The following is a 17,848-nucleotide window of genomic DNA, read 5'->3' as shown; positions in this document are numbered from 1 at the left end:
TAATATTTAATAAAAAATAACCCTAAAGAATCACCCTCTAGAAAACTGTTTTGTTAAACAGACCACTACATTAGGGAACGGTCAACTTTATATTTTTCAGTTATGGTTCATAGTCATTGGAAATCTCCCTTCACTGTAAGTTTTATAGAGCCTCTTGTAGTCTGACTCTGTATTTGTTTTGGATCAAAGTAACCTAATTGAAAGTGTGAGGGACCGGCGTGGTCGCCCCACGTATCTGGGATACGGCCAACTGGGAATTCCGAGTGTGGGCAAAAATTAGGGCAATGGACTGAGGTCTAAGAAAAAGTGAAGTTTTAATGTCTCCAAAACATTCACAAAAAATAGAGCAACGTTTCAAATGAAAAGGAAATGACTGCATCCGTCAGCAAACATAAACTAAGAAAATATAACATAGCATAGCCTAACATGAATCTAGCATAGCGTTACTAGTACTGGCCTCACATCAAGCCAGCACCTACCCTCAGCCCCAAACACCAAATGAGAAAGCCCATAAATAGGGAAATGGCAATTGGACCAATCACGGCCGTATGGGCCAGACCATTAGTTGGGGAACATTATTTATCTAAAGCTACCAATCCAACATAACTGAACAGAAAGTACATTGTGTGAATACTAAATAAACATGACACTAAATAAACAATCACTTAATACATATAAACCCACACCCTGTGCACAACCTAAAGATATTTACAAAACAGCTGTTTCTATCAACACCCCCATGGGCTATTCCCTGATACTCTGATCCTAAGCTCCCTTAGCATACTGCCCCCTACCGGGATGGAAGACCAATCTTACACCAGCCCAATATAATATATTCACACACAATATAATAATAATTTCTCTAATGTGAGAAGGGGGAGGATTTCACCTTCTCACATTTCCCACCACCTCCGGAGTTTCACCAACAGGATGGCGAGACAAAAAGTCTGCCACAGTATTTTGCCTTCCCGCTCGGTACTGCACCGTGAAACGAAATGGCTGCAGTGCCAAGAACCAGCGGGTGATGCGAGCATTCGAGTCCTTCATGCTCCCCAACCACCGCAAGGCGCGGTGATCAGTCTCTAGTGTAAAGTACCCAGCAGGTAGTATTTCAAAGTGTCAAGTGCCCACTTGACAGCTAGGCACTCTAGCTCGACTGCCGCATACCTGGTCTCCCTGGGGAACAACTTGCGGATTACATAAGCCACAGGCTTCATGTTGTCCCCCTCCCCTTGAAGCAGTACTGCCCCAAGACCAACACCAGATGCGTCGGTCTGGACAGTGAAGTGCTGTTCGAAGTCCGGGCTCTGGAGCACAGGATCCTTGCAGAGCGCCCCCTTTAAGTCCAGGAACGCCCGCTCCTGCTCCTCCCCCCACTGTATCTTGGCGAAGCCTGACTTCCTGGTCAGTGAGGACCTCCTGGGGAATTCCTACCCTCGAAAAAAGTTGCAACAGGGCCTGTGCTATTGGACGGGCTGAAATCCTGCGCAGCGGGAAGGCCTCGGGGTAGCGGGTAGCATAGTCGCAGATAACTAATATATACCTGTAGCCTGTTTTGGTCCTTTCCAGGGGTCCAACAAGGTCCATTGCTATGCGGGCAAAGGGAACCTCTATTATAGGGAGTGACTGTAGTGGGTAAGGGCTAGTTCTCCTATGGCTAGTTACCTGGCACTCGGGACAGGTTTTGCAATACTGCTGCACATCGATATAGAGCCCTGGCCAATAAAACCTGGCTGCAATCCTTTCATAGCTCTTGGCGTTACTCAAGTGACCTGACCAATGTATTTTATGACCCATAGCTAGCACCCGTTCTCTGAGCTGTTTAGGCACAACCAGCTGCTCTGCCCTGCCCTCTCCTGGCTGATGGTACAACAGCCCTTCTCTTACCCGGTAGCTCTCTCCCGACAAAGCTGGAGGTACATCTGTGGAGGTCTCACCAACTTCACTGACCTTGTCATAAGCTTTTAGCAAACTCTCATCCTCTCTCTGTAACTGTTCAAAATTAACTGAGATATCACCCCAATCTGCATCTGGTTCTGCAAGTGGTAACTCAGCATTTCTCTCCACCGTGCCCACTAGCCTATCCCGCTTGACCTGCATGCGGGTCTTTTTACCCCTCACTCTGGCAGGAGGAGCGATTTCTCCTTCTGCAAAAGGCATGTCCCTTAGGGTAGCTAGCTCAGCAGGCTCCTCTGTCTCTTCTCCAGGAGCCCCTGCTCGGCTCTGGGACCGGGTGACCACCACATTAACTGGCTTGCTGGCCTGCACCAGCTCTGGCAGAACCAGTATATCCTGGCCTATGACGACTGCATGGCTCAGCTTCTCTACCACACCAACAATCATCTGGTACGCCTGCCCTCTGACCTCCAGGTAGACTTCAGCTGTGGGGTACTCATGTTCATCCCCATTAACACACAGAATCCTCAGGTTCCTACCCTGCACAAAATCCCTTGCCTTCACTAGGTGGGGCTGCACTAGTGTCTGGGTACTTCCGGTGTCTAACAGGGCAGTGGCTTCCTTCCCATTAACTAGGACAGTGGTAGTCTGCAGTCTTCCCCCAAAACCTGTATCACCCTCCCCTGATCTCGGGATACAGCTATGGCCCGAGAGTCTAGGCTTCAATTTGGGACAATCAGGCTTAATATGACCCTCCTCACGGCAATAGAAGCAGACCACCGGTCCTCCGGGCTTCTGCCCTTGCACTACTCTAGGCTTGTCATGCCTATACGACTTCTGGGCAGGCACTCTATTGGGCTCATTAGTCTTTGGACCACCCGCATGACCAAAACCCCCATACCTACTTTGGGCCGCTGGAATAGAGTAGGACTCCTGTCGGAAACTCTTTTGGCCTCGCCGCGCCGCCATGAAGTTCTCCACCAGCTCTGCCGCGCCCTGGCCACTCTGGGGTTGGTGCTCTTTCACCCAGATTCGGACGTCTGGAGCCAGGGTCCGGAGAAACTGCTCCAGGATGAGCACCTCTGCCACTTCTTCGACTGATTTATCCGCCGGCCTGATCCACTTTTCAAAGAGATCCCTGAGGCGGGTGTACAGCTCTCGGGGGGACTCACCAGGTGTGACGTCCGGTTCGCGGAACCTCCTCCGGTAAACCTCCTCGTTGATTGCATACTTGTGAAGGGTGGCCTCCTTCACTCGGTTATAGTCAGTGGCATGATCCATATTCATTGCCACATAGGCGCTGCGTGCTTTGCCGGTGAGGTAGGGCACTAGAAAGACTGCCCAATCCTCTCTTGGCCAACGATAAGTCATTGCTAACCTCTCGAATGTTATGAGGTACTGCTCAATGTCGTCATCCTCTTCCAGCCTGGGAATGGCCGCCCTGGGCCAGGTCACGGGCGCTGCTGGTGCAGGTGCTGGTGCAGGTGCTGGTGCAGGCGCTGGTGCAGGTGCTGGTGCATGTGCCAATGCCGGAGCTGGTGCTGGATCTGGTGCAGACGAAGGCCTCCGATCAGCCTCAACGTCCTCCCTGAGCTGGTTCAGCTGCATCTGGACACTCCTCCAGCGCTGCTCCTGCTTGGACGCCTCCCGCTCGAAGAGCCTACGCACTGCGGCTAGGTCCGACTCCTCAGGCGGGTCTCCACCGGATGCCTGGTCCTCACCATGGCCGTCTTCCTCCTCCATCTCGAGTAGAACCCCTCGGGACAGCCTCTGCTCCATTCGTCGCCAGATTCGGCCTCGTCCTCACTGTCCACCGAGTCCTCGTCTTCCCCCTCGTCTCTCCAGTTTCTCAGATGGCGTTGAAAAAAAATATCCCACCACTGCCACCAAATGTGAGGGACCGGCGTGGTCGCCCCACGTATCTGGGATACGGCCAACTGGGAATTCCGAGTGTGGGCAAAAATTAGGGCAATGGACTGAGGTCTAAGAAAAAGTGAAGTTTTAATGTCTCCAAAACATTCACAAAAATAGAGCAACGTTTCAAATGAAAAGGAAATGACTGCATCCGTCAGCAAACATAAACTAAGAAAATATAACATAGCATAGCCTAACATGAATCTAGCATAGCGTTACTAGTACTGGCCTCACATCAAGCCAGCACCTACCCTCAGCCCCAAACACCAAATGAGAAAGCCCTTAAATAGGGAAATGGCAATTGGACCAATCACGGCCGTATGGGCCAGACCATTAGTTGGGGAACATTATTTATCTAAAGCTACCAATCCAACATAACTGAACAGAAAGTACATTGTGTGAATACTAAATAAGCATGACACTAAATAAACAATCACCAAATACATATATACCCACACCCTGTGCACAACCTAAAGAAATTTACAAAACAGCTGTTTCTATCAACACCCCCCTGGGCTATTCCCTGATACTCTGATCCTAAGCTCCCTTAGCATACTGCCCCCTACCGGGACGGAAGACCAATCTTACACCAGCCCAATATAATATATACACACACAATATAATAATAATTTCTCTAATGTGAGACAGTGAGAAGGGGGAGGATTTCACCTTCTCACAGAAATAATGGATGTTTGCATTGAGCTATGTTGGGCATTTCCTGTTTGCTAGGAAAACCTCCACTATTGACATCATCGGAGAGTTAATTAAGCCACTTTAAGACTTTTTGAGAAAAATAGAGGTTAAAATCGAATCGTCTATTTATTCAGAAAATTATGATTTAGACATGACACATCAATCTTTCGCTGCTGTGTTGGAATTCTTATTTAGTAATATGGTAGTCACTTCCTACCTCTCTCCTTCCTCTCTCCTGCTCTCCTCGCCCTCTTCTGGCCTCCTCTCGTTTCCTTTTCTGCTCTCCTCTATTTGTCTCCTTACCTCTGCTCCTCCTCGTCTCCACTCTCTTGTAACCTTTGACAACAACAGTAGCTGTAAGAATAATCGTCCTACTGGCCACTTCTCCTCGTCTTCCTCTGGATGAGGTGAGATATTCTCTCTTTCTTGTTTTCCATTCCTTCACTTCTCCTGTTGCTTCTTCATCCCTCCCTTTTCTTCTCCAGAAGAACGAGTTCCTCCAGCAAAGCATGGTGACAGGGAGGAAGGCCAGAAACCGTGGTAGAGGTGAGACACAGGAAGCCATTTATTACGTGTCTATATTTTCATAAAGAAAAATCTGAAGTAGAACCTAGATTCTAGATTTAGAACTTTCAAAACATATGATTGACTGCTTAGAACAACGTCCCTTTTAGTACGAGTGTGCTATTGATTTCCCAAACACAATCTGATGTTGCCATAATGTTTTTACAGGCCAGGAAAGTGTATCTTACTTATATATATTACTTGCGATTTTTAAACACATGTGAAAGCTCCAACAAGCTCTCTGGTAGTTACCCTTGCATTGGTCAACCAGTTTGGGTTAACAACTTATTGACAATTTTTGAACATGACAGCAAGCCAGAACAGGATCCCCAGAATATCTTTCTACAGTCTGGTTCAAGAAGACACATGACACTTGCCTCACTTACCTTGTTTATTATGATATAAAGATGGAAAGCATTAGTATCCATTACACTGGAATGGTCCTGTTCATAAACTCAAGGCTTTTCATACAGTACACATCACAACTTTAACTTAAAATGTTCAGGGCAAAGGGACACATCAATAGAGAGGTTTAATGGTATTTGACCAATAGATAATGGTGGGCCAGGTCAGAGAAAACGTATCAATGGCCAAAGAGTTGACTTGTGGGATCCCCCTGGGATAAATCCTTGGCCCTGTTTCGTATTTGATTCATGTCAATGTTATGATAGGGCAGTTGCCAGTCTCCTCCAGGGACATCATGTGAACCAGCTGAAGCAAAACCATATGTTTGATTTTATTAATAGAACAGCTCCTGGTTACTTGCTGTGCCACATTGCCATGGTTCATCAGCAACATGGTCAGGTCATCTGTGGAATTCATTATTATAGTCTAGGATTTAAGAGTCACGACTTGCAAAGGGATGTTTGCTATAAGGGTAAGATCTAGTGTGAGATCTAGGGTGAGTTCTAGGCTGAGGTCTAGGGTGAAATCTAGTGTGAGAACTACTGTGACATCTTGAGGAAGAACTTGGAATCTGATGAGGCTTCTGCCAGTAAACAGGATGAGGCGATGGGAAGGTGTTAGGGTGTTAAGGTGTTAAGCGGAGGAAGTCTTTCAATGCTGTTTTGGTTTCTGTTCAGCACACTGCATGAACTGGATCCACAGACTAGATGTCAGACCAGCATCCTCCTCTACAGTAACTTTTAACTTTTATCTCTATTGATAACAAATATAATTCAGAGATTTTTCCTTGCAATTACTTTCATTGTATTTTCTACGTGCAAGTGTGATTAAGAATCCCCCAGAACAACAGAGTGAGAGAAGAGAGGACTCACTATGAATTTAAGATCAGCAGCAAGAGGATTTCTATTTTTCCTTCTGTCAGTACCAGGTTGGTTAATTTATGTTGTTAACATTTAGTTGAACTGTTTCAATAACATGACAACCAAGCAACTGGAACGAGGAGAGGGTGAAACCCCAGCATGTTGAAGATAGAATTATAGTGAATAGAACATTAAAGAATCACCCTCTAGAATGCTGTGTTTGGTTTACAGAGCACTATAACGGAGAACGGTCCACATTACATACTTCAGTTATGGTTCATTAGTACTTGGAAAATACCACTTCACTGCAAGTTGTATACAGCCACTTGTAGTGATAATATTGGTTTTAGGATAACAATACTCATTGCAGATCTGTTGGGTATTTCCTGGTTGCTAGACAATAAACTGTATACATCATCGAAGGGTTTATTTAGTTTCTTTCATACTTTTGGAAAAAACATACATGTCAAAAGCTACCGTTGTTTCCCCATTTATTCTATCAATGATGAATTTTAATGATGATTAAAATTCAGATTGACACATATATATGGTAGACACTGCATGCCATCTCATGTCCTCTCTCTCCTCTCCTGCTCTCCTCTCTTATTCTCCTCTCATCTCCTCCTTCTTGTCTCTACTCCTCCCTTTTCCTTGTCTCCACTCTTTTCCTCTCCTTACCTTGTCTCCTTCCCCACATTCCCACTTCAACTCCTTGTCCTCAACTTGTCTCCTCTCCTCCCCTCATCTACTCTATATTTCTTGCCTCCACATCTAAATAATTTCAAAGCTTATAGTCGCATTGCCCCAACAGAAGCACATAGACTAAAGGGCCGATTTTATACATAAAATATGTATAATATATTTTTCATTTAAGGGGGGGTCTGAACTCTATACCCCCCTGGCTACTTCACTGGTGTCACATGATGTTCTGGAACGTTCCTGCAGCTCAGTGGTCAGCATGCATCTGTAGTTTCCATCTCCACCCACCAGCCTCCATCTCTTTATGTATCTTCTGGTCTGTTCATCAGGTGAACCTCTGTGTCTTGGTCATTCTCAATGAGATGTGTTTGTTTTTTCACAGTGCTTCAGAGTAATGGTGACTGGACAGTTACTTACTCATCTAGTAATGTCTGCGCTTTAAGAGGAGCAACGGTTGACATCAACTGCACTTATGAATACCCTGACAACGTACAGTACCGCCCTACCACAGTCAAACCACTGTGGTTCACTAAAGCATCAAACTATCAGCCTGTTGTTCTGGAACACGATACAGAGTATACAGGTCGTGTTGAATTCAGCCGTGGAGAGGTCAATTGTACCGGGGCCAGATGTCATGGAACATGTACCCTGAGAATCAGAGACCTGAGACAGAGTGACTCTGCTGTCTACAAGTTTAGGTTCACAACAAACCAACCAGGTGGGGAATATACTGGTGACCCTGGAGTGAAGTTATCTGTAACAGGTAAACTATGATGTGTGTGTGTGTGTGTGTGTGTGTGTGTGTGTGTGTGTGTGTGTGTGTGTGTGTGTGTGTGTGTGTGTGTGTGTTATATTTATTATTGAGTATAATTGTGTTTAAATTGTTCTCAGACCCAGACCTCCAGGTGAAGGTGTCCTTTCCTGACCCTACCAGTCCTACCAAGGCGAAGCTGGAGTGTCACAGCTTGTGTGGTCTTGCTGGTGACCCTCACTACATCTGGTTCAGAAATGGACAGAATGTACTACAGGGAATGAACTACTGGATCTACATTCAGTCTGGATACAGCTATTCATGTGCTGTTGAAGGATATGAACATCAACACTCTCCTTTAGTGTGTAAGTCCACTCCACAGTACACTGACATGATACCAGATGCAGACAACCTTTAAGGTTTTTAGGGTAAAGAACTACATGAATATTTACTATGAATGGGCCAAAAACCCTGGCATTTTATGTAATTAATTAAAGGTTCTCTGTTAACAGATGCTCCAAAGACCCCCTCAGTCACCGCGAGTCCCTCTGGTGAAATAGAGGAGGGCAGTTCAGTGACTCTGAGCTGCAGCAGTGATGCCAACCCAGCAGCTAACTACACCTGGTTCAGGGTTAATAGAGATGGTTCCTCCAGGTACATGAACCAGGGACCACAGCTCATCTTTAGGCGGATCCTATCTTCCGACTCTGGACGATATCGCTGTGACACTCAGAATAAGCTAGGGGATAAATGTTTTTTCATCTCTATTAACGTAAAATGTGAGTAAAACACAATCCCAAACTTCAACATTAATTGTGAACCCAAACCTCACCACAATGGGATCTTCATTTTCGTTAATACTGTCATGAATTTAAATGTGCATATTATTTGACATGTTTCTATGTGTCTCCAGATGGGCCTAAACACATATCTGTGTATTCAAGTCCTTCTGGAGAAATAGAGGAGGGCAGTTCAGTGACTCTGAGCTGCAGCAGTGATGCCAACCCAGCAGCTGAGTACACCTGGTTCAAGAACAACCAACCTCTGCTCTGGGAACCACCTCATACCTTCCCCTCATTCCGCCCTGAAGACAGAGGAACGTACCGCTGTCAAGCAGAGAACAAATATGGACAACTGCGCTCGAACTTGCTATTCATGGATGTCAAGTGTGAGTTGAATATCGGACTAACATGTTACACTGACATGATACCAGATGCAGACAACTGAATATTTACTATGAAAGGACCAAAAACCCTGGCATTTTATGTAATTAATTAAAGGTTCACTTTTAACAGACGCTCCAAAGACCTCCTCAGTGACCGTGAGTCCCTCTGGTGAAATAGAGGAGGGCAGTTCAGTGACTCTGAGCTGCAGCAGTGATGCCAACCCAGCAGCTAAGTACACCTGGTTTAAGAACAACCGACGTCTGCTCTGGGGACCAAGTCAGTCTCATACCTTCCCCTCAGTCCACCCTGAAGGCAGAGGAACGTACCGCTGTCATGCAGAGAACAAATATGGACAACTGACCTCTAACTCGATATTCTTAAATGTTACATGTGAGTTAACAATCTGATTAATATGTAAAAAAACTTGGTAAATCTTGTCTTTAAATGTAGAGCTGGTATTCATGTATTACTGCTTGCCTGTAAACAACTATGCCTCCCTTATCATACTGGCATTGCAGTTGTTGCTAAACACGGTTTCATAACTTAAGGATGGATACTGTTATTTTGTGTTCATGACAGACGCTCCAAAGACCCCCTCAGTGACCGTGAGTCCCTCTGGTGAAATAGAGGAGGGCAGTTCAGTGACTCTGAGCTGCAGCAGTGATGCCAACCCAGCAGCCGAGTACACCTGGTTCAGGGAACATGAAGACTCAGTGAGAGAATCAGGACAGAACTACACCATCACTAATATCACATCTGAGCTTGGAGGAAACTATTACTGCCAAGCACATAATGCAATCGGATATCATAATTCCACCTTTCTGTTAATTTATGGTAATTGGTCATTTTGAAAACACACACACACACACCTTCAACAAAGGAACACAGTTAAACATTGGCCTATTTATGTTGTAGTTTGTATTCAGTGTTTGAAATCGACATCATCATCATGGACAACAACAGTAGCTGTGAGAGGCATTGTTGTCTTACTGGCCACCGTACTCCTCCTTGTCTTCCTCTGGATGAGGTGAGATATTCTCTCTTTCTTGTTTTCCATTCCTTCACTTCTGCTGTTGCTCCTTCATCTCTCTGTTCTCTTCTCTAGAAGAAAGAGGGCCTCCAGTAAAGCATGTGGACAGGGAGGAAGGCCAGATACCATAGAGGAGGTGAGACACAGGCGGCCTTTTATTACTAACCCATTCTTTACTACTACTACTGCGTAACACAGTTTGAGAACCAATGGAATAGAGCATAATTTATAGATTTTATGATTGTATCTGGTAAATGTCAGGCGTTTTAAACATTGGCATTAGAGATCACAAGCTAAGCTATTTTCTTTCGTGCATCAAATCCTATATGTGCATTATGTGTTTCATGAAGCGTTCCACAAAAGTGTGATTTATTCACACATGGAGGGAGCAGGATTGGTCAGGTGAACTAAATTGTGACCATGTAGGTATAGCATGGGTTATCTTCAAATACTTTTGGGTTAGTTCTTGATACATTAACTCCTTTGATACAAAATGATTAAAAACAGAATACAGCTACATGGATTACAAGTGATATGTTAGACATTTAAAAAGGTGCAAGATTAACGATCAGAACCTTAGAAATCGGGCAAGCTAAAACCAAGCGTGCTTTAAAAAAAATGCAGTTAATGAACATTTTTGTGAGCCCCAAAGATTAAGGAAAGTGTTGAAGCAAATTCACTTCAAGATGATCTATTTAAACAACGATAAAATAGATTAACGTCAGTTTAAACACTGATCGCATTTCATCTCATCACTTCAACACTTCACTACTGTGGCTATGCCCTTGTTCCAGAGTTGGCTTTTAGCTCTGGAAATAATGGTCCCTCTATCTTTGGGAGTTTAGACCAGGACAGCAAGTCAGCACATAGTCTGGTTCAAGAAGACACATTACACAGAGACTTGTCTCATTCAACTTGTTTATTATGATATAAAGATGGAAAGCATCAGAGAAAATTACACTGGAATGGTCCTGTTAGATCTACTCAAAGCTTTTGATACAGGAGACAACACCATTTTGTTAATGAACGTAAAATGTTCAAGGCAAAGGGACACTTCAATAGAGAGGTTTAAATGGTATTTAACGGATAGATGATGATGGGCCAGGCCAGAGGGATTGCATCAGTGGCCAGATAGTTGACTTGTGGGCTCCCCCTGGGATAAATCCTGGGCCCTGTTTTGTATTTGATTCATGTCAATGTTATGATAGGGCAGTTGACTGCAAGTTGCTTCTTTATGCCGAAGCCTTACTGGTAACAGGTAAGGATTCAGTAAGATTCAGGACACACTAGAGAAGGAACTGGCCTCTACAGCTGTCTCTACATCGTGGTATAACAGAATCCATTTAGTTTGGCCTGAAGCACAAGTTAAAGGAACTTGCAAGAGTGAGATCCTGGAAGAAGTAGCATCACATCCAAACCTAATGTCCCTTATCTTGGAGCGCCAATCAACAAATGATTATCTTGTGACCTGGTTAGCATTCTTCTGTTGCCACTCTAAATCATTTAATTAAGTGTTCGAGAACTATTGCTTATAGCCTTTATTCAGTGCCATAATGATTGTGCATGCCAAGCCTGGTACACTGGTTTATCACAGAAACTAAAAAATATAATGCAGGTCATGCAAAACGATGTAATCAGGTACATCTTAAATGCCTTTCCAAGACCACAAATGGGATCCCAGGAGTTTAAACTTGGCAGTCTCTTCCAGTGGCACATCATGTGAACCAGCTGAAGCTAAACCACATGTATGATATTATTAATAGAACAGCTCCTGGTTACTTGCTGTGCCACATTGCCATGGTGCATTAGCAACATGGTCAGGTCATATGCGCTTTTCCATTTATAGATTTCAGTGGAATTCATTATCATTGTCTCCGATTTAAGAGTCACGACATGACAAAGGAATGTTTGCCATGAAACATGGTGGGACCAATAGGCACCACCAAATGTCTCTGAACCAGAAACACATGACCTTCAGGACTGTGTTCAGGAAGTGTGAAGTGTTAGGTTAAATGCTCTCTTCTGTCCTCACTCTCCATCAGCTACTTCCTGTTCCTGTGTATGAAAATGTCTCAGCTCTGACCAATCGCTTGGCTCCTGCAGCACAGAGAGAATCAATAGAAGATCAGGATGGCCAGCACTGTGCCATCATCCACACCTCTCTCTCAGAGAACCAGTAAGTACCTCACTGATTGGCTGGCTCCTTTGTCCAATCAGATCACACAGATGAGGTCCTTTATTCTGTGGTCAACATAGACTCTGTGTTTTGTAACTTAATGGATCTGCTTTACATGGAGACTGAAGTTCATATCTCCTCTGTTTTCTTTCAGGGACCAGGACCAGAATTAGAATCCTATAATGTGGGCCTATGAAGCCCTTTGAGGCTGTGACTGTGATTAAGAGCAATACAATACGTTCTACTCAGGTCCCACCAACACTGTGAAAAGATGTCTGTTTAGTAAGATTTGGGATATTTCATGCAATTTTTTGTGATAAAGCAAATAACGATCCATAGAACAAATTAGTATTGAAAAAGAAAATAATCCCAACTTTTTTTATATATTTTATATACTCAACCAACTTGATCAAAATTCAATGCTGGAAATGACTTGGTAATTTGTTAAAATGCATCTGATTTTTTCCCCAACAATATCATAAATGATTCGGAAAGCACTCGTGCTCCTGCTCTTCTGGTTGGTTACTGCAGGTATATTCAGTGTTTTTTTTTAATGTGGAGAGAGGGAGAGATGGAGGGAGGGATGGAGGATGGTTTTACTGTATGATTGTCCGATGATGGAAATTGTCTGTGGGAAAAAAACAAGAAACACGATTACCGATCTTCAACACTTGTCTCACAGACGTGTTCCTGAATCATGGAAAGGAGCACTAATTCATAGAATACCCACAAACGACAATGTGCCGAATGACCCCAGCACTTGGAGGGATATTACCCTTCTACCAACAATTTACAAAGTGTTCATGAAATGCGTTCTTAGACATATCCTTCCCTGGATGGTGGATGCAAACATCTTGTCCACTAAGCAAAAGGCCTAGATAGAGAGGCAAGGGATGAATGTGTGCAAAATTCGATTACGTTTTTTTACGTAATTACGTAGCAAGTAATTTTGCAGCAAGAGGATTTCTAGCTTTCCTTCTGTACGTACCAGGTTGGTTCATTTACATCAGTAACATTTTAACTGTTTCAATAACATGACAACCAAGCAACTGGAACGAGGAGTGGGTGAAACCACAGCATGTTGAAGATAGAATAGTAGTAAACAGAACATTAAAGAATCACCATCTAGAACGCTGTGTTTTGTTAAACGGACCACGAGAATAGAGAATGGTCCACTTTATATGTTTCAGTCATTGTAAAATATAATTAAAGACGTGTACAAAAGCTCCTTTATCTGGATCACAGCTCTCTAGGATTCCGTAAGAAAGCAAACGGCAAACTGGACACTGATGCCACCGGTTTCGGTTTAGAACTGACTGGCCTGATCTCAACAATCTCGGCAACTGGAATGGATAAAAACATCACTGTGACCGCAACAGCACTGGAAGACGGTCTGCGGTGCTCAGCCGCGTCTCTGCTGTCCATCAAACATCAGCAGCTATGATAAATAACTAAATAAGAAATAGTAATTTATTGGAAAGTACTATGTTCATTTCTAGATAGTTCATAATTAAACCTGGGCTGTTACCAACATAAACCTTGGAGAACTACAATTGTAACTTGAATTGATGAGTACAAGAAGAGTTGTTTATAAGAATTGGTTGCCTACTTTCCTTGGAAGTATACAATCATATCTGAGTTATTACCATCCTAAAACAGTTACAACTACACGGTACTTAGTTGAGTTGATGGGTAATAGTGGAGGTTTTTCTTAGTACTTCAGCTGTAATTCCTCTGTATTTACCTTCTTATTACCAGTGGTAATTACCTAGTAATACACTATGTTTTACCATATATTTACCGGGTAAGTCCTCTGCATTTACCTTCTTATTACCAGGGGTAATTACCCAGTAATACACTATGATTTACCATATATTTACCGGGTAAATACCTAGTAATTAGGGGACTGTAAAATGAAGGGTTACCGATGGAGATGGGAGGAACCTAAGAGTTGTAAGCGCCATCAAACAAGCACCCCAGTACCGGCAGCAGGATTTAAATAGTGGGACTGTATATAGTGTCTCATTCATTCAATTGAAACAGGACAATACGCTTGATGATTGTTTGCTGCCGTTAAAATAATAATATGTAGGTCTATTAAAAAAAATAATAATAACGACAGTCCCCCCTCGTTCTGCTCCTGTTCATTTATTAAATTACAAATACATCTATATATAACTTCAAACGTGAACACATGAGTGTTGGGGATAGCAACCCTATGAGAAGTAAGAATGACAACAGACTTGACAAAAGGGAAAACTCTGAAACACTGTGGTTTACCTGTGTGTGTGTGTATGTGTGTGTGTCTGTGTCAGTGTGTCTGTGTGTGTGTGTTTGTGTGTTTGTCTGTGTGTGTGGGTGAGTGTGTTTGTATGTGTGCATGTGTGTTGACCTGCCTGTTTTTGTCTGATTAAGGAGCAGAAGGACAGAAGAATAATACAAATATTTTTAAAAAGCAGAAGGTGAAAGAAGAAGACACTTTGTACTGTTCATTGTGGTCTTCAAATGTGATTCTATGATGGGGCCAGTAGTTACCAGGCTTCTGTTCCTTCTTCTGTGAATCATAGTGTGAAGAGGAAGGAAGTCTTTCAATGCTGTTTGGTGTCGGTTCAGCTAACTGCATCAACTGGAACCACAGACTAGAAGTCAGACCAGCTTCCTCCTCTACACTAACTTGTAACTTGTATTGCTATGGTTAATGAATCTTATTCATAGAGTTTTGCTTGAATGTCGTTTTTAATTGTTTATTTGTTTTTTTATTCAGGTGTGTTTAAATATCTCCCAGAACAACATAGTGAGACAGGAGAGGAATCACTATGAATAGATCAGCAGCAAGAGGATTTCTAGCTTTCCTTCTATCAGTACCAGGTTGGTACTGATTGATAACATTTTAACTGGTTCAATAACTTGACAACCAAGCAACTAGAACGAGGAGTGGGTGAAACCACAGCATTTTGAAGATATATTAGTAGTAAACAGAACATTAAAGAATCACCATCTAGAACGCTGTGTTTGGTTAAACAGACCACGAGAACAGAGAACGGTCCACTTGACATGTTTCAGTCATTGTAAAATACCACTTTGTTGCAGGTTGTAGACAGCCTCTTGAATTTATGGTACTGTTCTTTAGATATCAATACTTTCCTGGTTGCTAGACCATCCTCAACGATATACATTATGGGGTTAGATTAGTTAATTTTCGACCTTTCAACTTTTGAAAAGAGTTAAATATCGAAAGCTACTGTTTTAGCTTTCTATTAATGATAGAAATGAACCTCTGTGTCTTATTCACTCTCAATGAGATGTGTTTGTTTTTTCACAGTGCTTCAGGGTTATGATGACTGGAGAGTTACTTACCCTTCTAGTAATGTCTGTGCTTTAAGAGGAGCAATGGTTGACATCATCTGCACTTATGAATACCCTGACAACGTACAGTACCGCCCTACCAGAGTCACAACACTGTGGTTTACTAAAGAAGACAAACATCAACCAGTTGATTTGCTAAGTGATGCAGACTATACAGGTCGTGTTGAATCCATCTGTGGAGAGGTCAGCTGTACTAGGTCCAGATGTCATGGAACATGTACCCTGAGAATCAAAGACCTGAGACAGAGTGACTCTGCTGTCTACAAGTTTAGGTTCACAACAAACCAACCAGATGGGGAATATACTGGTGACCCTGGAGTGACGTTAACAGGTAAACTATAATGTGTGTATGTGTGTGTGTGTGTTGTTATTTGTGTGTGTGTGTGTGTGTGTGTGTGTGTGTGTGTTTGTGGGTTCTTGAAGGTTTGCGTTGCATGTTATCTTTTTTATTTAGAATTGTTTGCAATTTGTTCTCAGACCCAGACCTCCAGGTGAATGTGTCCTTTCCTCACCCTACCGATCCTACCTGGGCAGAGCTGGAGTGTCACAGTATGTGTGGTCTAGCTGGTGACCCTCCCTACATCTGGTCCAGGAATGGACAGAATGTAGGACAGGGAGTGAACTACTGGGCCTACATTCAGTCTGGAGACAGCTTCTCATGTGCTGTTGAAGGATACGAACATCTCCGCTCTCCTTTAGTGTGTAAGTCCCCTCCCCCTTACACAGACATGATACCAGATGTAATGGACCCTTTAGGGTACAGAACTACATGTTACCATGAACTAGTGCAGAGTCTGTTCTAAACGAGCCTCTGCAGAACGGGCCGATCGCTTGGCCTCCTGTATTGCTGCTAGCAGCTTTATCGAACGTCACTCCTTTAAAATACTTCACACTCGACACGGCACTTCCTGTGTTCTCAGTAACACGCCCGCGACAAGAGAAGTTGATAAAGGACATGCAGACATACAGAGACACACGCTAGACTTATTAGTCTAACACTTAGTTATTGTTAGACTAATATAACGGTTGTGTATGCAGAATCCAAGTACAGTGACCAAGTGAACTGCAGAGCCCTGTAGCCCCGCCCCGCTGCTGCACAGTTTAGTTCAAAGTGTGTTAATGTTGAACGTGGCGTGTGTCCAAATAAGTCAACACTGCCCATCCTCAGCCCTCAGCAATACGCACGGCAAGCTTGAAGTAAATCAGATGAACAGTCCTAGAGATATACAGAGGTCATACTTACATATGTGTAGCACACACGCACGCACGCACGCGCACACACACACACACACACACACACACACACACACACACACACACACACACACCATAAATACATTCCTCACTCTATCCGTAGATGGACTCAAACTGCCTGTATTAATGATTAATGAATATGATTAATGAAATGTAACTGTTAACAGACGCTCCAAAGACCCCCTCAGTGACCGTGAGTCCCTCTGGTGAAATAGAGGAGGGCAGTTCAGTGACTCTGAGCTGCAGCAGTGATGCCAACCCAGCAGCTGAGTACACCTGGTTCAAGGACAACCACCTTCTGCTCTGGGGACCAAGTCAACCTCTTACCTTCCCCTCAGTCCGCCCTGAAGACAGAGGAACGTACCGCTGTCACGCAAAGAACCAATATGGACAACTGAGCTCTAACTCGATATTCATGGATGTCCAGTGTGAGTTAAAATCTGTATAATATGTTTACATAATTTCTATATCTGGTCTTTAAAATGTAGAACTGATATATTCATGTATTACTTCATGCCTGCAATGACACACTTATCATCCTGGTATATCAGTTGCTGCTAAACACGGTTTCATAACTTTAGGATGGACATTGTTATTTTGTATTCATGACAGACGCTCCAAAGACCCCCTCAGTGACCGTGAGTCCCTCTGGTGAAATAGAGGAGGGCAGTTCAGTGACTCTGAGCTGCAGCAGTGATGCTAACCCGGTAGCTACCTACACTTGGTTCAGGGATATTACTGATCGTTACTCTAGCCACATGAACCAGGGACCACAGCTCATCATTAGCTACATCTGGTCTTCAGACTCTGGACAATATCGCTGTGACGCTACGAATAAGCTGGGGAAAAAATCATTCACCAAGTCTGTTGATGTTCAATGTGAGTAAACAAAACACACAATAAAATGAGCTTAAATACAGTATGTCAACATTTATGGTTAACCCAAACTTCTTCACTAATGTAATCATTTTCATTATCATTACATTAACACTGTCATGAATATAAATGTGCATGCTGTTTTTACATCTTTCTATGGAAGCATATATGTAGCAAAATTCAAATGGCAATGCAATT

At 43.4% G+C, this 17,848-nt stretch overlaps 2 protein-coding genes across 2 annotated transcripts in view; both read left to right on the top strand.

The window, feature by feature from the left end:
• Nucleotides 1-6,149: 6,149 nt before the first annotated feature.
• Nucleotides 6,150-12,651, top strand: LOC115536916 (B-cell receptor CD22-like). Its single transcript, XM_030348395.1, has 11 exons — nt 6,150-6,400; nt 7,414-7,794; nt 7,923-8,147; nt 8,295-8,561; nt 8,696-8,950; nt 9,078-9,338; nt 9,528-9,782; nt 9,864-9,975; nt 10,054-10,114; nt 12,021-12,154; nt 12,309-12,651. Exons 1-11 carry the CDS (start codon nt 6,346-6,348, stop codon nt 12,325-12,327), a joined length of 2,025 nt encoding a protein of 674 aa, XP_030204255.1. The 5' UTR covers nt 6,150-6,345; the 3' UTR covers nt 12,328-12,651.
• A 3,032-nt stretch (nt 12,652-15,683) lies between these two features.
• Nucleotides 15,684-17,848, top strand: part of LOC115536918 (B-cell receptor CD22-like) — a 92,975-nt gene continuing 90,810 nt past the window's right edge. Inside the window, exons 1-4 of the mRNA XM_030348399.1 lie at nt 15,684-15,851; nt 15,998-16,222; nt 16,942-17,202; nt 17,387-17,653. Of these exons, the coding sequence (XP_030204259.1) occupies nt 16,072-16,222; nt 16,942-17,202; nt 17,387-17,653 (679 nt within the window). The 5' untranslated portion in view covers nt 15,684-15,851; nt 15,998-16,071. The remainder of the gene's footprint in view (nt 15,852-15,997; nt 16,223-16,941; nt 17,203-17,386; nt 17,654-17,848) is intronic.

The sequence above is a fragment of the Gadus morhua genome, chromosome 23 (assembly GCF_902167405.1).
Source record: "Gadus morhua chromosome 23, gadMor3.0, whole genome shotgun sequence".
NCBI classification, from domain to species: domain Eukaryota; kingdom Metazoa; phylum Chordata; class Actinopteri; order Gadiformes; family Gadidae; genus Gadus; species Gadus morhua.
This window is presented reverse-complemented; position numbering and strand designations above follow the sequence as displayed.

Excerpts from the sequence above, each read along its gene's own strand:
- LOC115536916 (XM_030348395.1), top strand. The coding sequence starts at position 6,346 with ATGAATTTAAGATCAGCAGCAAGAGGATTTCTATTTTTCCTTCTGTCA. Across the intron at positions 8,562-8,695 it reads CATCTCTATTAACGTAAAAT|ATGGGCCTAAACACATATCT; the intron begins GTGAGTAAAACA and ends ATGTGTCTCCAG. Across the intron at positions 9,339-9,527 it reads GATATTCTTAAATGTTACAT|ACGCTCCAAAGACCCCCTCA; the intron begins GTGAGTTAACAA and ends TGTTCATGACAG.